Here is a 23,067-nt window from a genome sequence, read left to right on the forward strand (position 1 = left end):
GTCCTTCAGTAACGATGACCGCCATGTCATGGCAAAACACTCCACCATCTACCCGTCCTCTCAAGAGCTGGAGGCAGTTCAGACGCTGGTGTCCACTGTGGAGTGTGCCCTCAAACATGTCTCCGATTGGCTGGATAAGAGCAGAAGTGACGTCGACAGCCAACCAGCAAACAGCACAGTGGAGGACGACCCTCGAGAAGAGCCCAGCGAGGAAACAGTGGAATCCAGTAACAGCTGCAGGTAAAGTAGAAGTAACACTTTATATTTTTTACATTCTATAGATTCATTATTTAGTCTATTAAATCCAAAAACCCGATTTGACACAGAAGGAGACATCCTCTTGTTTTCTGATTCGATGGCTGGAGCTGCTTCACTTTGACGAGGTGTCTGATGTCAGAGGGTAGTGATGATGATGCTACTCACAGCTGATTTTAGCCAAACACATTCTCACTTTTGGTAGAGCTGTGCATGGCTCACAAGCAGTTATCTCTGGTGTAAAAAGAACTTCGAGTCATTTTAGACCAGCAAGAAAAACTGTAAAATTAAATAGCTTTTATTTTTGTTGGAAATTAATTGTTTGTCGATCATTATACAGATTAAGTGATTTTCTCTTTTAGTGCTAACATGTGCTAATAAATAGTTTTTTATTGCATTACGTGTATAGACAGTTCTGCTCAAACGCCTCAGTTCCTGGCACCAAAAGCATGTTTTGCTCTTGAGGAAATTCACTTCACTACTTGACAATCTCTGGGCAGAGTCGCCACGGTCAGCGACCTCCATGAATCTTTTTATTAAGTGTTCACTACATCTCATTAGAGCCTTTAATTGCCTTGTCAGATCTTGTTTTGCGAAGCTGGCACCTTATATTTTCATCTTTAACGGAGCTACTTACCAAACATAAGTAGAATAAGTAGAACAGTAGAATGATGTTGGTTTTAAATGGAGTTATGCTATTATGTTGGGCAAATTGAGATATTTTTGGGCATCACGCCTGCAGTGTAATCTGATTGATTAGATGTGTCACAAAATTAAATTATGATTAATTGTGAAGTATTGGTGATTTTATTACATTAACAAGGTCGTTTTCTTTTTAGTTTTTTATACTTTTTTTATAAATCTCCTAGATCCAGGCATATATATGAATGTAAAAAGGCTCAAATTAAAGTTTTTCCTCCATACATTTAACTGTATATGTCCTTTCTTCCCCTTTAGCAACAGGGAGCCCAGCAGCAGCGGCGGCGTGCTGTGTGGCGTAATGAGGATCGGCCTCGTGGCCAAAGGCCTCCTGGTTAAAGGCGACATGGACCTGGAGCTGGTGCTCATGTGCAAAGAAAAACCCACACAGACATTGCTGGACACTGTCTGTCACCATTTACCCACACAGATCGAAGTAAGAGACACACACACACACACACACACACAACAATACAACAACACACAGACCTACACATACACACTAACACTAACATCTTAGCCCTGCAGTTACATCACAGTCTGACAAATTATATCCTAAAAGTACTATTTTTATCACATAATCCTCTCCAGTGTCAGAATTGAAGCTATTTGGATAAGCTTCCACATTTTATGAGTGTCTCTGCTTGAGTTTGCTAACTCCCACAGCTCTGGACGTGTGCGTGTGTGCGTGTGCGTGTGTGTGTGTGTATGTGTGTTTGTGTGTGTGTGTGTGTGTGTATAAGTTCATGTGTAAGTGTAAAGAGGTGAGTCGTGAGTGTTGGCATAAGTGGGCAGCAATATCTGCAAGTGAGAAGTCGAGAGGTGTTTGTATGAGTCATGTGTGATTAATACTCTTGTCACTACGTCAGTGTCATGTTTCCTCATTAACAAGTCATGGCACAGAAGTGGAGCTCCTTACATTCGCTCTCACACACACACACAATACAAAACACACTGACACCTACAGAGAGGCCACACTAAGTGCAGCTACAAACATGCAAGATGGTTTAAATGGTTTTTTTATGTGCTCTGGCTTATAAATCCTGTATTTATTCATTTCTAATACACAAGATTAAACTTAATTCAACTTTTTCCCTCATTCTTAAGCTAACATATCCTCTATCCTAAACTTTAACCCAAGTTTAAAACAAGTTATGTATTTTGATGACCAGATTGGCCTCACTTCGATGCTGAGTGTAAAACAATGAAATAACACAAGTGAATACACACAAATGCAATCAACTGGCAAGTATTTTGACAACCGCAAAAACAGCCCCACTTGTACTTATTGCAAGTTATCTCATGAGATTGCACTGATTGTTCAATTCAAAGTAAGATTCTGATGCTCCTCCCATTTAAAGATTGTTATTTTAGCTCAGAATATCAATAACATCCTTTGGCCAGAAACAGACCCATTTAGAATTCAACAGTGAAACAGAATCACCAAGGCAGTTTTATTTTCATCCTTAAATAATGTCGAATGAGTGATATCTCAGCAGATATCGATTTACTTCTTCTTTTCAATCGGTGCCACGTTGTGACCTTCATCATCCACTTATGTCTGTTTGACACATGACAGAAAGTGACAGAAGAGAAATATGAAGTCACAAGCTCCTCGCCTGAGGCAGCCATCTTGGTACAAACCACGACAGAACCCAAACTCACGCTGAAGGTTACTCTCACCTCACCGACCATGAGGGAGGATGAGGATGAGGAGGAGGAAGAGGAGGAGCAGGAAGAGGAGGAGGAGGAGGAGGAGCAGGAGCAGGAAGAGGCAGTGGAGAACGGGGAGGATGGAGAAGAAGTGCAGGAGGAAGCAAAGGAGGAAGTAAAGGAGGAAGCGGAAGAGCATGAGAAGAACGGGCAAGGTAGGAACCTCCAGTCAGGAAAACACACTGAAACACACAGACAGATGAATTTTGTATTGCACATGTATATTTGATTGTGTAGAGCTCCAATGTTTTTATTTCACTTAACAAGAGGTTTGACCCTATTTACTTGTTCTGAAACAAGACGCGACAGCTGCAGGACACAAACCAGAGCCGAACACACAGGAACTGTTCAGTCTAGTAACAATCGTCTGTCCCCAAGCCTCCCGTCCCTTTTCATGGGTAACAGGAACTGGTTGTAATTGGTTGTGGGCAGTAGGACGGGGAAGCAAGGCCAGCAGGTCAGGGAAATCAATAACCGAGCAGTAGCGAGCCGGCCATCCATCCCGTGGCTCCCGTCCAACTAGACACTCAGGTCTCCATGAGAGATGAGAGACAGCTCGAAGGTTAGCCGTACATCACGCCACGTGCCACGGCACCACCGAGGAGACCGCTCGTATTTTCTCTCCTCACACGGAGGAAATCACACACACTCAGGAGAGGACACACACACACACAGTCGTATTTTGTACCTGACGGATGAAGATAGCTGTCACACTAGATGTCTGAGATTTCATCAGGCATCGCTGGAGGTCAGGGGGTGTGGGGCAGTTTGTCTAATAGGGTTATCTCTTAAAAAGGCAGCATGTAATACTCTGGGCTCAGACTACAGGAGTTTCAGGCAGGTTTAAACCTGATTCAGCTTTACGGTATCGATGTTCGGACCAGTGAGAAGTGGCCATACGCACTGGTTATAAATGAGGCCCCAGAGCTAAGCAATGGTTCATTTTTAGGGTTACTTCACCAAGCGAGCTTCTGTTGATAGATATTATGAAATCTCACTAAAACAATAGATAACCCATGTCTCAGCCTTCTTAGACTTCAGCTTAGAGCAAGTTCTCGCTCCACACCACTCTCCATTTTGTTTGTGTCTGCTTCTTGCATCGCTGCCTCTGGATGTTTAAGATAATAGAGACAAATATCTGCGAAGCTTCTCCGTATGTTCGTGATGAAACCGGATCTCTTTTTTAAAAACTGATCCTGCGTGTGTTAGAACGTTGCTATCAACATAGTAGAGATATAAAATATCCTTGAAAGACACTGGTTAAGTGTAAATAATTGCTGTGGGATTCCCATGTGTGCAGAATGTCTCAGCCGGCTCTGGATATTTGAATTCTGTTAGATGATTTAACATCGCTTTCTGATTTAATAATCATCTCTATATCACTTTTAAACAGTTTTAATCAGTCAGTGGTTTTTATCTATGGCCACAGATTACATTCTGGATTTTTGTGGTCTCTTGGGAGGAGGGCGCTGTGACTGTAAATCAGAGGACACCCAACAGTTCAGTTCCTTTAGTTTTGTATTAACGTCGACTGAGGGAGAAGACGACTGCAGTGACACAGAAGGAGATAATGATTAAAGCCGAGTTCTGACTCAGCGATAGAGAGAACAGTGGGAGGGCTACTGAGAGGAGTCAGACTGAAGTGATCCACGAGCCTGAGATTCACCTCGATACAGAAACACACGTCCTCGTGCCGGAGAGAAAGCGACGCTGCCGTAACGGCCAGAAGAGTTCAGTGATAATGTCAGATGGATTTCTCTCGCTTGCGTTACAACACGTTTGACATTTCCAAACCAATAACTCGAGGGAGGGATTTTCTTTTAGCGGGAGATTGATGAGGAAAATATTTACCTAGTTTGTTTTAGTTCACCCCTCCGCCCGGTTGGCCCCCACGCATAATAAACACTCCTTTAAAACCCCATGTAACCACACTCATCATACACAGCATCATCTGACTCAGCTCGCCCTGCACATCCCAGGCTTTGAGCTGAAGGAATTCGATATATTCTGGTGTGTCGGGCGACATGAATCAAATGCTTTGATATAAAAGTATACGAATGCTCCTCTTTTACCAACTCCGACTAAACCCTGCCTTGATTCCTCCTGTGTTGCGTTTGCCTCGGACTGGGTCAAACCATCTCAAGATTATTTGTGTTCCTTTGTTTTATTTCAGTTTCCCTTCAGGAGCACTTGATTCTGTGTTTGCCCGGACAGGGCGTTGAATTGCTTTTCTCTGCACCATTTCTTTACAAGCCTGTGAAATCAAGTGCACATTATGAGAAAAAAAAAACACAACAACAAAACTCCTATTTTGACTCCTGCCTGGTGCAGACTGGATCAAAATAAATACAATCCTCTTCAAATACATAAAGGCGAGATTGATTTACCTTGCTGGGCTGCCGTGAAAAGACTGGATGTGTCTTGATGACGCCCACACACAGTAAATCAATCACTCCTTAGGTATTTGTTTGGTGTATGTCTGTGGGGGGGGCTTTCCATCCCACAAAGTTGCCTCTTCTCTCGTGACCCCCGGTGGCTCCTCTTCACCGATTTGCCAGCGAACGATGGATGTAAATTACTCAATCACCGTTGAACAGCGTGTGTAACGTTCAACACATGCTTGTGTAGAAGAAGCAGTGCATCCTGTGTTACTGTGTGTCAACACGCGATGCAGTTAACACACACAAGACTGATCGTTGTGTTGAAAACGACACCGTGTGCGTTTTTTTTTTTTTTACGAGCATTCATCGCAGATCTGTGAACCGTAGAGGAGAGGAACAACTTTGTGGCATGAAAAGCACCTTGTATGTACCAAAATATCCATGCATGTGTGTGTGTACGTGTGCACACGCACAACGGCCCCCCCGTGTGTGTTTGCACACCTGCACACGCGCACAACTTCAAACACACACACTCAGACCTGACGTGTGTGTGTTTCACGTTCTCTCTACCGGGTTGTTATTGTTTTGTGGCAGTGTTGGGTGCTGCTGCGCACAGAGTGGAGGCTGAGGAGGAGGAGGAGGGGGAGGTGCTGGATAGACACAGATGTCTGTTGGCCCTGGCCGCGCTGCGACACGCCAAGTGGTTCCAGGTCGGCACCCGCTCACTTCCTGTCTTCCTGCCCGATGCTTATTGTAGCCTGACGATTCAGCCAAAGGGAAAACACTCACCATCAGCTGCAGTGATACTCTGGTGCTTTAATAAGCCCACTCACTTTAATCAAGAACAGATGCACACAATTATCATCATGAATTTTTAATTTTACATTTATGTTAAGATTAAATGCAAGTTTGGTAGTTTGATTAACGTTATATTTTACATCATCATCATTCGATTTGATTAGATCTTGTTAGACATTAAGAATTGGAAAAATTAAACATCACACAAAACACATACGTATCATTAGGCTACAAAAGCAATGGTTGATACTTGTTTTTCTTTTTGGCTATTATGTGAACCTGCCTGCTCTGTACAGTATGTCAGTGCTTCCCCTTGATTCCCCTCCCATACCCTTCCCCATCTGTCTCCCCCACTCACTTGACTTACTAAAGCATTGTACACGTTTAGAGGCAAATCTCAGAAATATATATATTTGGAAATAATTCAGAATATTCTCTCTGTGGAGAGTTTCAGACAGATACGATCATTTCATTATGATTTCAAAGCAGGCTGTTATTTATGTGTTTGCACAAATGCTACTTCTTCTGCGCTCAATCTCTCCCTTCCTCCCTCTTTCTGTTTAACCCTCCTTCTTGCCTCCCTCTGCCTCTCCTGCTTCTCCTCTCTCCAACCCTCCATCTCTCTCTCTCAGGCTCGAGTGAACGGACTCAAGTCCTGCGTAATTGTTCTCAGGATACTTAGAGACATGTGCAATAGACACCCTGTCTGGGAACCTCTAAAAGGATGGGTGAGAGCTTCACTGTAATTACCTGGAGTGTTAATCCATGAAAACAAAGTGTTAAGCCCTGTTTTCTTTGCATGTTGCACATTCATCTGTGTGTGCGTGTGCTCCTGCAGCCATTAGAGCTCATCTGCGAGAAGGCGATTGCCACCTGCAACAGACCTCTCGGAGCGGGAGAAGCCCTGCGCCGAGTCATGGAGTGTCTGGCCTCAGGCATTCTGCTACCAGGTACGAGATGGAGCCCATCAATATACTGTACAGCTGGGTTTTCATGCAAATTCCTGCCACGGCTGAATACCAGGGCAGAGGAGCAGGTCCAATCTGGGCAGAGGAGCAGATACATGGAGATTCTGCCTCTTGCCACATTTTTGAGATATTTCTGTAGAGAGGAAAATTTGTATTAATGACCGAGCAGAGAGCAGCTGTCTGACAGAGGTGATCATTAAGAGAGCATCTTAATTATGACCGCAGAAGAATTCTTGTACTAAATATTCAGCAAGAAAGACAAAGTTATGCAAAACAATATGATTCCAAAAAGTTACATTTTTGCTTTAGGATTCCCATGTCGGCAGAATATTTCACTGAGATTATCTGAATGACCCATGCATCAATAATACATTGTGATTTGATTTAATCCTTTCGCCACACTGCAGACATTTTTATGGCATTGTTTTTTTTTTCTCCAAATGTCTCCAAAATTAATTATTCACAATGTGTATCCATGAGAGAACAAAACAGCGTACATGAATATTGAGAGAAAAAAATATATATACATCACATTTAATTTACAGGTACAAAAATCTGTCCAATACTGGAAAGAGATTTAAGATACAAATTTAAAGTTCAGGATTTTTACCAATTTCATTTGAAGTGACTGGTTTGAAAAGCTCAAAAGCCGATTTTGATATTATACTGTTCCTGCTGCCATTGATGATAATGATGATGATGATGATGAAGATGACCCTTTCTGTCACTTGTGTCATGACTGTGAAGCCCAATTAAAAGTTGCTGTCCCCCCAGGTGGTCCAGGTTTGCACGACCCATGTGAGAAAGAGCCAACGAACACACTCGCCAACATGACCGACCAGCAGGCCGGAGCCATTACCTTCAGAGCACAGGTACACACACACACACACACACAGGTTAAATACACAGTTGTTATCACCCAGCTGTACTTGCCCTGAGCTGTCAGTGTGTGGGAATCAGTGAGGAACCCGCCTGTTACCACAGAGCCCATCACTGCTATCTGCATGCTCGCAAACACACATATGCTGGTGTGAGTGGCATTGTGTCTCTCCAGAAGCAATTGCGTGGTGATGCATTTTAATGATTGGTGTGGGAAACTACTGCCACCACCAACCATAAATCCATCTCTGACACCCTGAGGACAGAATTTGCATGAACGCACCTTTCTGTGTGCGCTGTCGTGACCTTCCTCACACACACACACACACACACACACACACTCGACTGAGCAGGGCAGCCGCTGAGCCGCACAGCTTAGTGAATCCCGCCGTCCATTTCCTTTGAAGGCAGCCCGGGCGGCGCTGGAATGTCAATAGGGATAATTGTTGCAGATACAAGTGCGGATAGGAGAGAGGGAGCCGTTCCGTCAATGAGCTACACAGAGCCTCAAGAATGTGTCAGACACTCCGCCTCCCTAATGGATTTATATGTGCGGAGTCATGCTGCTCATCTCTGATTGGTCGTGCAGATTATGAACGCGTACAGTCGACCGACAATGATGAGTTAACACTGGGACATGCTGGTTAGTGTGTCTGCTGGTGTTAGCGGTATTTACGTGGGGAAAAATTCCAAAACAGCAACTCTTAATATCTTGGATTTGTTGGGGCGTGAACATCAAGTGTTTAAAGATAAATATTATTTAATCAAATCTGTGTCTTCCATGTTGCCTTCATGGAGGTTAAATATCAAATGACTCTCTTATCCTGTGTTTTTGGTTTCGACAGCATGCTCTCAGACTTATGGCGTTCGGACAGATCTACAAGGTGTTGGAGATGGAGCCTCTCCCCTCAAATAAACCATCACAGAAATACCCCTGGTCTGATAAAGAAGGTTTGTACTTTTGTTCACCTGCATCATCCTTATCCCTCGTCTTTACCTTATCTCTGTCTTTTATCCATTTCATCCTCCATGTCTGTCTTTCATTCTCCTGATTATCAGTCTCTTCAGGCTTTCAGGCCTCTATGAATCCATCTTCCACTCTCTCCCCACTAATCATCTGAGAAAGGATCAGACAGACTAATCATCAACCTTACTCAGGGGAGTCTGGATAGAACGCACCTGGGTTCAATAACAGTATCAGGGTCAGATGAAGGCCTATCCACTGTTTTGACACATGACCTCTGTGGACAGATGAAGTGGTATCTACACACGACTGACAGCAGCTTCAATAAGTGACCCCTCCAAAGATGAGAGAGGTTGTTTGATGTTAAGCTGTTTGATTTTCTCCCAAAAAGTGAAGCCAAAGCTTCCTTATCACCCCCTGGTGGCTGGCTGCAATAGTAAACCCCACCTAAGCAGATGGGACATGGACCAAACAACTGAGTCAAGGGACTGTGTTTTTACGATGGGATGTTTTTTGTCTCAGTTCGCAGTCGAGAAAGACTCAGGAGTTGGCAAATTTTCAAAGTGACTTTCATGGAGACAAACAACCCGTCTCAGGCCTTTAGGTTCCCCAGACACCGACATGGAAAGTCGCCAAAGCATTTAAAGATTAGGCTGCGTGTAGGAAAGGAGCTTACATGTCTTCCTCTTCTGTTTGCTGCTCTGCCTCCTGTTTGTCTCCATCTTTACACTCGTGCTCTTGTATGGTTTGTTTTCTGCAATGTTATGCCCCACCCATGCATTTCTGTCACACACAAGAGCCTTTGTGTGCGTTCCTATAAACATCCTCATGTAGCAAGTGATTGATTAGTGACACTTAGTGTCTCTCTCTCTCAGGCTTGGGTCTGAAGAGGCCATACGAGGATGGACTTATGGACGACAAGGACCTCATTAAGAAGATGAAGAGGAATCTGAGGAAAGGTACGAAAAGGAGGCAAAGTGAAAGTCATTATCTGATTGTTTCTTCAAACAGCATTTAAATGATTGCCCATTGGACTCAATCGGTTTTAAAACTGGAAATAAAGTAGATATGACAATACATACCGTCTCATACAAGTTACATTTAGTGTTGGATTGTCTTTATTTTTTGTATTGAGACTCAAGTACACAGCAGCACCGCACTTCAGTTGTCTCCATTCTGTGTGCCCCCACCCCTGTCTGGTTCTCCACTCTCCTTCAGTTCCTAGGAGGCAGCTCAATATTATTGATTGGTTGTGTTTTAGTAGGCCACCCAATCATCTCCAGCTCTTTCTTCATACAAGGAGAAGATGAACCACGACTAATGGAAGCAGATAGGCATTTTTAGATATTGACAAACGGGAGGAACATGATTGAAAGAGAAAGTTAAATAAACCGGCACCTTTATTCATCATGAAAACAGTCCTAATATCCTGCTAAATGGGATTTATTGCAAACACCATCTCTGAAATGGCCCCAGTTTGTCCCACTACAGCTGGATAATTGATACACCCCCAGTAAAGCCTTATTCACTCAACCCTTGTCTGCTCTGCTTTTTACTGCAACCCTTCATTTTTCTCCGCATTAGTCTTGGACAGCAAAGCCATCGACTCCAACCAGCCAATGAACGCTCTGATGCGGCTGAACCAGATCCGGCCGGGGCTTCAGTATCGCCTGCTGTCTCAGTCGGGCCCGGTTCACGCTCCGGTCTTCACCATGTCTGTGGATCTGGATGGAACCGTCTACGAAGCATCTGGATCGTCCAAGAAGACGGCCAAGCTCCACGTCGCTGTCAAGGTGAGAACAAAACAGAATCAGAAGATATCCGTGCTCAACCAACAGGATCTCAATAATCAACTAGTACATCTAATGAATTTCATCCTCTGAAATCACAAAAGAGCCACTAATAAAGAGAGGATTCCTATTTGGCTACCTGAAGGATTTCCTTAGCTTCAGCATCGGACGGACCTGTGTGCATCTATGATTATGCCTACTGGTGTGTGTGTATGCGTGAGGATGGATGGAGGTGGGCGAATCCATGTAATCCCAAAGTGGTTGTGAACAAAGAGGCTGTCCAGAGCACAGAGCTGGGATAATCCGCTATCCACTCCATTCCCATAAAAGGCTCCATCTCCCCCCTTTTCCATTCCCCTTCTCGCTCACTTCTTTTTCCCATGTTGTCACCTTTTGATCTCTCTTTCTCTGCCGGTTCAGCAGCTGTAACACAATCTCCTATTTGGGTCAAAAACTTGTTCCTCTGCTTTTCTCCTCTTCCTGCTCCATCGCTCTGAATGTCTCTGCTGTTCTTCTGGCTCGGATAGGTCACTATAAGAAGTGAGCTGCGTAAATGATGCTTCTGGAAGAGTTTGATTTGAAAATAGAGAACTGATAGGTTTCGGTTTGTTTACTAACTGCCCAGGGATATTTCTGTGATAACAGCAGTAAATTAATTCCATCACACTCAAACTCCCTGTTAACATCCATCCTCAGAAACCTGATCATTGCCATGTAACCTGGCAGGAACACTCCCAAGATACTTTGACGAGGCACTTGAAATCTGATCACTCAGACTTTCAGAGATGGTCTGGGACACACATGGCCCTGCTGAACGACCGCCTACTCAAACGTGCTTTGACAAGCTACAGTTTCACAATGACCCCAAACACAAATTAACACCAAACACAAATTACAGTCCTCATCGAGTTATATGTGGCAATGGACACATCATTAACACTGACCGCCACATCTCGAGTTTGTTTTTTCAAACGAGGAACATCAGGTTTCATTATAAAGCCACGCAGTGATTCAGTGAGACTTCCTGGCTCCTGTCTCTCAATCTGTCCTTTTCAAACTGACACCATTTAAATAACAGACAGAGCAAGGTCCGATCACAAGTGGGCACAGGTTCAGGATTTGAATGACAGGTGCAGTCAACAGTCAAACTTGAGGCTGTTTGTGATTCTAGTGTCAAGGCTTCATCATTGATCTTGGTCTCAACCAGATTGTCTCTTCTCCCCAGGTTCTCCAGGCGATGGGCTACCCGACAGGTTTCGACTCAGACCTGGACCCCATGAGTTCGGATGAGAAGTCGGACGGTGAAGGGAAGAGCGACACGTCCTCGCATACGAGCAATAACCCAACTCACACCTCGGACAGCTCCAACACACTGGAGGTGGGGAATAAGAAACGTACTGAAGTAATTAAAGCAAATCACTTCTACTATTTTGAAGGGCCCAAAAATGCTATATCTAATATTTACTGTCCTCAAGTAAAGACAGATCTATTTAAGTTAGAAGTGAGATGGTTTCACATTAAATCCCTTCATCCTCACCCCCTAGGTGCGAACTCAGGGTCCCATACTGACAGCAAGTGGGAAGAACCCCGTCATGGAGCTGAACGAGAAGAGACGAGGCCTCAAATATGAGCTCATCTCTGAAAGTGGAGGCAGCCATGACAAACGTTTCATTATGGAGGTGAGAGTTTCATATTCTGATGCATGCACACATAAAAAGAGAAAGTGCTGAGCCGTATTATTTAAGTATAAAAACAGGTAAAAGGTATAAAATCATTTCACGAGTACACATCAATGTGCACTGTAGCCAGCGACATATACAGAGGCAGAGTCAAGGCCACACACTAACAGGCTGATCGCCTGCAGAGTCAATCAGTCAACTTGGTTCCGGGAGCAGGACTCTTCTCCGTGGGGTGTGCTGTTTTCAGACACGCCTGGCTGCTCCATCGCTCTGCTGATTGATTAGCTGGCCTGCCTGACAGAAGGGCATTGCTAAACAAGCTGTCCTGTTCAGCCAGACTCACTGGCTGATGACTGATAAACACCACAATAAAAACCACGAGCAGAAGCCACTACAACTCGAACTAGATAAGAAAAACCGCTGTGGTAGAACTATCATACGGCTCCAGACTAGCTTTCTGTTTCACTTTCTGTGTGTTAACATCTTCAGGTGGAGGTGGACGGGCAGAAGTTTCGCGGGGCAGGCCCCAACAAAAAGGTAGCAAAGGCTAGTGCTGCTCTAGCCGCCCTGGAAAAACTCTTCTCTGGTCCCAACGCAGCTGCAATCAAGAAGAAGAAGATACTGCCTCAGGTAAGGAGCCACAAACAGAGAGGAATGTGCGTTTACATGAAACAACAGCCACCAGTTTTAGATTTCCTCTCAAGGCTCAAGTCAGTGCAGCTTGACAAAAAACACTAACACTTCAGAGCCACAAGACCATTGGTCCAATTTGTTTTGCTGGCCGTAATCAATAACACTGAGTTTAACAAGTGTCTAATCAGATCAGGGCTGGACAGTGATCTTATTTAGTTACTGAGCTTGTGTTCTAACAGACTCGTGAACAATGAGGCCTGTGATTGCATTAGAACAGGGTCTTAAACTAGTGTGTGTGGTTTTGCAGTGGCTTTGGCCCCTTCATCCAGATATCTGTGTATGTAAATATTAAATAAATCTTTACATTTCAATGTTTGAAGCAAACTCACGTGTGGTGTAAAATGTGTGTGTGCTCAGACTAAAGGAGCCCTGGCGGCGGCAGCAGCGGCCTCAGCAGTAGCAGCTCAGGTCGCCAGAGGAAGAGGAAGAGCAGCACTTGCGAGAGGCCCCTTCGTCAGTGCAGCTGCACCTGGATACATGACGCAAGGTAGGGACAGTAACCTCCACCAACAAGTGTGTTAAGAGCACGATAATACAAAAACTACTGGACGGATTATCATGGAACTTGGTGAAAACATGTGATACGAGTCAAGAAAGAAATCGTTACATGGCGTTTTCCTTTACTCAGAGCTTCACGGCATTGACCTTTTCTGCTTTATAAAATAGGCATCTTTTTCCCCTGTAGTCGTATGGGAAATATCACCGGTGACCGTCCTGCAGTGCAGGATGGTAGCTGGAGTACTCAATGATAAACTGGGTTATCAGAAAATCATGCAGCAAAACTATCCAGTGATTATGTTGGAGTTTTTGTGATATTAAGATCTCAGTTAGTGCCAAACATCCACCAATATGACTTAGATTCATGTTATGAAGGAGTGTAGCTTATACTCTAGAATCTAGACAGGCCGTAACACTCATCTGAACTCTGTGTCGAAAGGAGCAGTCAAGAATTTAACAAGTGCACAACTAAACTGGCCCCTGTAATCTCCTCCTCCTCAACAGGCTTCGGGACGCCATATGGCTACAGCCCTGCTGCAGCAGCTGCTCCTGCATACGGTATGTGCTCCATGTTTGTTTTCCAGTCCACTCCTCATCCATCCTCCATCTTCAAGCTTCTCGTACCTTCTCCCCTCTCTGAACCACAGTTTCCCCTCAATCTACCACAACTGCTAACAAAACTATATCACTCTTCAGTGAGTGTGTACCGCCGACTGCCTCTTTGCTGCAATTTCTCCATATTTCGAGGGTTTGGCTCTGATTTTCACTCATAATTAACCAAGTTTGACCCATTGCTCTTTGTTGCTTCAAACTAATTAGTGTGTACGCCTCGTCCGCTCACTGGTTGTTTCTCACACTGCCCGTTGCCTCTCAAACCCTCGTCTCTAATGGATCTGCCACTGTCAAAATACCCAGAAATTGAAGGCTGTTATGATGAAACGCAAACACACACCTACGCACACAGACCATAAATTAACCCAGACACCCACTGTTCTGCTGCAGATTCATTTCTGCTCAGACTATCAGGAGACATAGTGTGAGTTCCTCACTTCTCACACTGTTATTTAAGACGGGCTGGGGGGGCAGCTCCGGCACTCTACTCTGTTCCTGTCATGATGGTGATGCTGCTAAAGGGTTTCAATGTCCTCCCTCTCTCTCCCTCTCTCTCCCACACACAGACATTAATGACTTAACTCTGCACTTGTCCATGACCTTTAACAACGTAGCTATTGGTGCAAAATCCACTGAATACATCTCTCCTGAACATTAGTCATATTGACCTCAACAGACTGGGCCTTGTGTGGTGTGTGTACACATGTAGCATTGCTGAGGCCCCTCTGTCCACCCTGCAGCTCAGACTGTGAAAGGCTCTTATGTGCTGGGAGGAACTGGTCTGAGGCCTCAGGCAGGCGTTAAGTTGCTCCCGGAGGACCCAGCAGTCCCGAACATGAAGCGCACCTCAGTTCAAGTGTTCATGGAACTCTGCATCCGTTTACCGTGTTTCCTTCACTGTCAACACACTTCACATGTTATTATTGTGAAGGCCAAACTTGGAGAAATACTCAGAATTGGCCAATACTCAGTGGCCATGACATCTAAAAATGTAAAAGGGAAGTCAGTAGATTTCTTCATGAACAGCCAAAGAAAAGACTTAAACGTCACCAGAGCAATTGATCAAGAAAAAAATGAAATAAACTAAAATATGATGCCAGGGTTAGGGTCTTCTAATAAACTGAAATTAGCCTCACAACCTGCTTTCTTCTCTTTAACCCTGAATCTGTCTCCTACTCGGTTCTTCTAACCGCTGACTAACAGCTGACTACAAGCCTTCCTGCCTGTCCTCACACTACTAAAACACCCAGTTGGGGATGCCTGTTGTTTTGTGAGCACACAAAACACTTGGTGATTTGTTGCCCTGGACTCATGCAGAGCTGTGCTCTTCTCGTGTCTCCCCTCCAGGTTTGCCCAAGAGAATGCTTCTGTTGCCTGTCATGAAAGTTCCCGCCTACCCCTACCCCCACTACCACTTCTTTTAGCCTTTCAGGAGACATGCAAACCAAACGCACCTTTTTCTAGAAGGGAAACTCTTTCCGTTTGTATTTTTCTACAATATCTGTGGAGGGGAGAGGTTTAAGGACTTGAGCTGGAGATTTGTAAAACCGCTTTTATGTTTTTGCTTTTTGTTGCGTTTCTTTTTCATACCGTTTCCAAAAACTTTTAAATACTGCAGGTTTAAGTTTCTTAAAGAAACTTGAAGGATTTGTACTGTGAATTGTTACCTCATTCCCTGAGTCTAAATTATATATCTATATGGACCTTTTGTTATTTTGCTTATTCTTTGCTCGGACGAGGATAGCTTTTGCAATTTAAGACAAGCAAGACACACATTTTCTGTAAAAAGAAACAATGTGAGCTGTGCGAAGGATGTACAGGAGAAAATAAATTATGTTGAAAAATGAATAAAGTTTATCTCCTACAAAGTAAGACTTGCCTGGTGTATATCTGATTTAAAAGCGTTCAGCAGAAGGATCTTTTAAGCACTCTTTAATAACTACAAACTGTAGGGATCTCAACTAACGTTTCAACATCAAGCTTTAATATTCCAGCCTCGTATATCCATCGATTGGATTTGAAGCTTTCCACTTTCCCCGGCATCTCTACTTGCATCCCTCTGACCCGCTTACAGTCAGACGAGGAGGAGAAGACAAAGGATGAATTTAGAAAGCTCTTGTTAGATCCTGCGTCTTGCATTCAGCGGCACGATCTCATTACCTGATGTGGATTAGTGTTTGGCAGCTTTCCCACAGCCACCACCTACAGCACATACAGATGGCTTATATAGAGCGTGCAGCCTTTTGTCATCAGCAGTGTAATATTCAGGCTGAATTTAATCTGATTTACAAGGGCTCCAAAATAAAAGACAAAAGTATTTCCTTCTACATAGACTCCCTCTTAATTAACATTTTATATTTTTCATGATTCATTATCACATTTGTAAGAATCAATTGAGTCACTGAAGCTTTTTCTCAAAACAGCCCTAGATGAATATGACAAGCATGACCACATGTTTCAGGTAAAATTTTACAAATTGATAATTTACAAAATGAGGAAGGTGGATAAACTAAATAGAGATGAAGGTCAAAGGTCAGTACCTGTCTAGCTAGTTAAACCGGCCCTTCTCCACATCTTGGTCATCAACCAGCGAGAGATAAACCCTGAGGACGTCTGCATGTTTACGGCCATGAGGTGCAGCCATTGGTTGAGAGGACCCTGTATCTTGTCCAATGGTTGGTTTTTATCAGAAAAGCTTTACTTCAATCTTCCATGATAGATAATTTCATCTGTTAGTGTGTGTATTCTTTTCCTTTCATACTTTGGTTTGATTTGATTCTTACCTCACACAGAGCCAAAGCCCCACAGAGAGGATTTACCTCCCAATCTGATTAATCTGTTTCTGATCCCATTTTCACTCTTCACATGCTTGTTTCTTAGCATCCTACAACCACTGCCTAAATACCTGAATAAATATTCTAACAACTCATTTTTGGTTTGATTAGTTCACCCTGAAAACTGACAGCATGAAGGGCAGCAGTAGATGTATCAATCAGAACCAGGCTTCCTGTTAGCACCGACAGTCTTTATGCTAACTTGAAGTAATCTTATCCCAAAAGAAAAATCTCTTTAACCCATTAAACACATTGTTTTTAACAAAGAACTTTATAAGAGTCTGATTTAATCATAAATTACTCCCATTCTCTCTCTGTCCTTCCTTCATCTGTCTGCAGGGGGACTTTTCATTGACAACCCCTTCTACCAGCCACGGACCCTCGCTCCATTTATCATCCACCTGGGCCCCCAGGATCTCTTCTCTGAATTCTAGAGGAGGCAGGTTTTGGGATTCTCTTGTCACTCTCACACGCCCACCTGTTTTTCTGTCCCTGTGGGGGGGCTGCCTTTCTGACCCCGGCTAACGGACTCACGGATGCTTAACAGTTTTTGTTTGACCAGTCCACTGGGGGGAAATAAAACTTTTCAGCAGAACTGTCCAACCCACCAACCCAGAGGCTCGAAGCGCCTCTGTCCCATTTTCTCCCCTCTCCATCCAGATGGTCTCGTCGGAGGAGGAGGGCGACTTTCCAATAAGCAATACTCGGATTTTACGGAAAACGTTCAGCTGTGACTGTGCGAGGCTTTGGCTGAACCTCTGTCTTTCTTATAGCAATACATCTGAACTCGTCTCTTTGAGCTCAACTTACTTGAGAAGATGTGAATGTTTGATGGAGTTTTAACCCAACACAGCATTGCAATAGTTCATTTTGATTGTATATTCATTGTATGTGTGTGTACGTGTGGCTATAACGTTACTATATACACATATGTATGGTGTATGTTTCTATTATGATGTGTTGATGATAATATTACTATACGATGATGTATTTATGTAAATACTCAAAATATAACTATTGTTGGTATAAATTATTTTAGAATTATAAAGTGAAATCTAACTAATATCACAGTATAGCTTTCTTCCAATTTTATATACACTGAGCAATTGAGGCTAGTTCTAGAAGATGCAATATTATCTTTGGTATTCCTATTAACCCTGTGCTGTTAGAATTATAATGCTTCCTTCTTTCTTTGCTTCACTTTTCCTCTCTTTGATGTCTTTCTGAGCACGCTCTCCGATGCCCGAGGTTTGTTTACATGGGCTGGATAAGGAAGTGCTCACACACTCATAACCTGATCCACACAAAAACACTTCACATGTCGGAAAGCACATTTTCTATAGTCTCACTGCTGGCAGGGAACACTGCTGTTATTGTACGTGTGTAATATGTGTATACTCTGATGTACGTGCTCCTCCCTTCTAACATGAACGGATCCGCCCATCGACACACTGGCCTTAGGGACTCAAAGCACAGCTCTATGACACCGCTCAAAGCTCCTCCCTGCTGCAAACACATTCACACCCTCCTCCCTGCATCCTCCTCTGGCCCGTCGACACTATGAAGTGATGCTGCTGGTGGCAGAAACACAAAAAGGCCAAGTTAACACAGTGGGAAGGACACCACACAAACTACTGGCAAACTAAATGTAAAGCCCGGCTAAGATTTTAAAGAGCAGGACATTGAATTGGATTCACATGCTCCTGTCTTGATTTTTTGCCCAAACTGATTTCTCCTGTAGCATTTTCCAGTGGATTTATGGGGGTGGACACATTTCAGCAGTTGTTGACATCAACTAAATAAATGTTTTGAAGCTTATATTAGTGTTTTACCACGTGATGCCTTTGCCACAACACCTGTGCAAAGAAGACCACGGCTGCCTGTGACCATCTGTGGAAAAGATACCTAGACATAAGAAAACTTACCAGAAGCTCCTTCAAAAGCCTTAAGCTCCATCAAATAATCAGAGTATAGGTCTATGACATTAAACTCATACGAATAAGAAACAAAGTCAAAGTTTAGTCATAGTTATAAGTAGTTTTAGATTCAGTTCATCCATTTCAGTTAGGCTTGTTCTGTGCCTCGTTGATCAGCATTGGCAACTCCTGATTGGTTCCCCTGTTGTTACATCACTGTTTTAACAACTCAACTCCTCTTATGTCAATTTAGTCAGAAAAGCAAAGAACAAACACAGATGCAGAAACAGCCCCAGCTTCAGTGGAGCTTATTGTCATTTTCATGAGACCCCATTATTTATAAAAGGAAGCTGATTGTAAAAAATGTGTTTTCAGAGCCTTTACTGTGCTTTTTAAATGGAACTATTTAAAAACACCAGTCACCACATGTGAGGAAGCAAGACCAGATTCCGTGATAAAAAATGTCTTGCAAAAGAAAAATGTTGATACTGACTTTGTATTTGAGGCCGAGGTTGAGTCATTTGAAGATTTGAAGCCTCTTAATGTCATTTATGTCAGGTTTTTTCATCTTCTTTTCCCACTGACCTCAGCTCCCTGTCACTGTCCTGGTTTCTGCAGAGGGACATATGGAAGAGAGAGAGTTTCAGAAAATTCATTATACACAGCCATTAATCCATCTCAGAAATGTAATTGCACCAAAGCTGCTACACCACTGCTGCAAATAAAAACTTAATAGATACAGCATTTTATTTGCTTATCTTTGTTTACATACAGTGTGGAAATGCACCAGGTTTGAATATACCAGAGTAAATTAGCAGCTTTAAATTGCTTAAGCATTAAAATACTTCTTATTAAAACACCTTCCCTGACAGTTTTACCGTCTATGGATCTTTGCAGAACACAGTTTTGATTATTCTCAGCTTTTCCCTGCAGCTTTCCAGCAGATCTCAGCGCACGTGTAGACGTCTCATTTCCAAAAACTCTCCAACAAGAATCTGACGCTGCTTTACTGAGACTTTTCATCCTCTTGTGGAATTCACACACAGGTGAATAACTTGGAGCTCTGCTGTGTTGAAACAGACTCTCCCTCTCTCCAGATGGCCCACATTAATAAGGCAGGCGCATACCTCGGTGAGCAACCTTTTCATTTCCCCTCAGACGGAACAGACACAGTCACCCGGGCTACTGACCCTGTCCTCTTGGTCTGTTGGCTGGACAACTGCTCTCAGAGGAATCGTGGCAGAGCCCAGGGAGACACAGTCGGTCTAAAAGAGGCAGAAGGCATCTGGTGGGACTTTACACGCTGATCCACAGCTGACTGATCATTTCATCTTGTTAGGCAGAGGTCCAGATTGTATCTCAGAAAAAGGAGGTTCGATTTTTGGCCCCGTCTTTTGGTTGGTTGGTTTTACAAAAATGTGCTGAACAGATTTTCAAATTAATTGACACTAGGACGGGACATCGACCAAGAAGAACCCGTTAAATTTTAAAGCGTATCCAGTAGGATTTTCACTTTCTAAAATTCCTAGATATGAATATAAGGGGACTGTTGGTCTACTGGGTGCCATTCCTAGTACCTTTCCCGTACTGTATAAGATGAAAACCAGGCATCCTTTACTTTGAAACTCCTCAGAGTGACATGTTTTCCTGAAGAATGGCCCTGTGGCAGGCTTGGCGTGGATAGATTTTCTAGAGACTAATGGGTGTTTGTGCTGGACCTGAGCTTTCTGACGGATTTTGTTCCTGCTCCAGCGATCCCTAGAAATGTCTCTAACCGTGGCAGCCATTGTCAACAACCCTTGCATCCCTCTCCCCTGCAGCTACAGTTTTACTAACACTGCCTGTCTGTGGGCGTTCAACAACAACAACAACTTACACCTGTAACCCAAGAAGCACAAAACAAACACGACCAGCGCACCCACACATCCTTCTCAGGGCTACCTGACACATGTATATGCAAATGGCCACACACGTCCGAGCACACATGTAATCATATATGTAAATATCTCCCCATTCGGTCCCAGCACATTAAGACAGCATGAAATTCTCTGCTTTGTATATAACACTTATGATTGTACTGTATGTGGTCAGTCATACATGTGGTTAGGCCTCGTTTGTACTCTAGGATTTGAGCCATGTCTGAAAACACACCCCCATATCTCCATTTATTGTCTTGGTGCTTTACGATGGGCTGTCTGTAGCACTGTACAAAATAGGTTTCACTTTTTAGTTTGCTTTTCTGGAAGAACAGCAGATATGTTACGAGGGAAGAGTTCAATCATCAGAGGACGTTGTTTTTCAGCACCAAACACGGAGGCTTTGCATGTTTAGATGCTGCGGTTTGTTCATTAGATCGAGTATGAAGTGTTTTTGCTGCCAGGCGACGTCAGGTTTTTGGACTTTCTATTAGGAGACCTCGTAAGCTCCGTTTCCCAAAGGCTCCTCTTTATCTACGCTGCCAGGTCAAAGGTCAAGAAGGAAATTGATGCAGAGATGCTTTTGGGAAATGGGGTTAGGTTCGCTCTTTAAGACGGATTTATCCAGACACCGACGCCTCTAAAGCCTTTGTGACATAAAATCTGAACTTCTCGGCAGCCGCAGAAGAGAAACTCTATTCAGTGCGGGGTCTGATCTTCACCGTCTAGACAGCTGCAAAATGTCAGGTGGGTGAAAAAAATATCAAAACACAGCAGCTCCTGAAGGGAAACTTGCTCGTTCTTGTATTAGCGCAGAGATCAGAGAGAGAGGAGTTTCACAAAGAGCCTGAGAGACACAAACGAGTTCAACTGAGCTCTGCAGAGCAGCAGAAATAGATCCTGGATCACATTTCAACTGCTGAGGCAAAGTTAACCAGACTAACTGCTGAGCAGATCGTTTTCTCTGGGTGTGTGCATGTGAGAGTCGGGTTGAGCTGAGGAAAATGGGTGTGTGTGTCCGACCTGCTCATAAACTCCTGGGGAAGGGGAGATATTTCACACACACACACAGTCACACTGAGCATGCTGTTGCATACTTCCTGGTCACCTGATTGTTTAAGTCCAATTTCCTCCTGATAAACGATCAATGCATCATTTTGGTTGAGAATGTACGCTGTACTGTTGAAGTGATTGTAGAGTAGAATGTATTTACTCATAGAAAGAGTAAACTTACTTTTTGTAGAGAAGCATATACAGAATATATATATGGATACATACATACATATATTTACACACACACGCATCTATATATCTTTTGAACTACTTGTGTGTGTGTGTATGTGTGTGAGTTGTTTTGGGCGCATCAGCCCTTTTACGATTTAATATTTCTTTCCCCTTTTTAAATTTTTATTTATGATGCTTTGACAACGGTAGCGTTTTATGAGTGACAAGTCGTTCCTGTAAATATTATTTTTATCAATTTATTTTATTTTTGACAAAAGGGGATTAAAAGAGACTTTTTCATGATGCTGCCTATGAAATAATAAAGTTATATCTGTCCTCAGAATCTATTTGATCAGAGTAAATGTTGACATGTAAACAGTGAGTGTTTCAAAAGAGACCGATGACAATGAATGTGGGATTATTTGAAGTCACTGTATTGATCATTTTAATTGGTAGCAACATTCACAGCGGAGACGATCTCTGGGCGTCACTGTTCTCGACATATTCTGCTTGATGAAATGAAAATAAAATTGAGAAAGTGCTGAATCTCTGGAGGGACGTATTTTTTCCCATCATCTCTGAAAAGTGAAACTGAGGAAGCGTTTGAACATTTGACGATTATCAAATATATTTATAACCTGGTGTTTACTTTATTTCAATATAACGCTACAAGACAAGCTTCAAAAAATAAAAAAAAGTATTAGCACAATGTGAAAAAGTTGTAAAATTGGGCAAATGTCCGCAAATATATGATTTAAGAATTTGGACATATCAAAAACATTAAAATATGTTGTATAAAATGTTTTAGAAGATACAGAGAAAAAAAGAACAGAAGAATCTTCACCAATAAATGAATAAAGAAAAATGTTGTCATAATGTAGATCAAAGACAGTTTGTATATTTAAAAGACAGCTTTATGCTAGTAGCAGGCTATGCTTTTGAAAGCTATGCTTGGAGCTAACATATATCACTGTCAATATATTAATGGAGTGTGGTTAGCATGCTAACATTTGCTAGAAATAAACACAAAGTTTCAGAATGTAAAAAGACAGAGCAAATGCATATAAACAAGACTACATCAACAGATGGATGCTAGCAGTAGGCTAAGCTTAGGAACACCCTTTACCAATCAACATCTTAGCCTGTAACATTTGCTTAAATTAAATAAACTAAGTTTGACCATTTAAAAGAGAAAGAACAAAACATATTAACTGGACAGCTATATGCTTTCAATAGTCTATGCTAGCA

At 42.9% G+C, this 23,067-nt stretch overlaps 1 protein-coding gene across 3 annotated transcripts in view; it reads left to right on the plus strand.

The window, feature by feature from the left end:
* strbp (spermatid perinuclear RNA binding protein) overlaps positions 1-22,354 on the plus strand; it is a gene marked incomplete in the record, with an annotated part of 76,120 nt that extends 53,766 nt beyond the window's left edge. Inside the window, 16 exon segments of one of the 3 annotated variants that reach the window (XM_062412837.1) lie at positions 1-240; positions 1,213-1,390; positions 2,534-2,822; positions 5,643-5,758; positions 6,479-6,574; positions 6,685-6,796; positions 7,589-7,686; positions 8,539-8,644; positions 9,533-9,616; positions 10,242-10,450; positions 11,673-11,825; positions 11,992-12,126; positions 12,616-12,756; positions 13,177-13,306; positions 13,822-13,875; positions 17,103-22,354. In XM_062412837.1, coding sequence (XP_062268821.1) covers positions 1-240; positions 1,213-1,390; positions 2,534-2,822; positions 5,643-5,758; positions 6,479-6,574; positions 6,685-6,796; positions 7,589-7,686; positions 8,539-8,644; positions 9,533-9,616; positions 10,242-10,450; positions 11,673-11,825; positions 11,992-12,126; positions 12,616-12,756; positions 13,177-13,306; positions 13,822-13,875; positions 17,103-17,197 — 2,236 coding nt within the window. 3 annotated transcript variants of the gene reach the window in all.
* Positions 22,355-23,067: the final 713 nt, after the last annotated feature.

The sequence above is a fragment of the Platichthys flesus genome, chromosome 19 (assembly GCF_949316205.1).
Source record: "Platichthys flesus chromosome 19, fPlaFle2.1, whole genome shotgun sequence".
NCBI lineage: Eukaryota > Metazoa > Chordata > Actinopteri > Pleuronectiformes > Pleuronectidae > Platichthys > Platichthys flesus.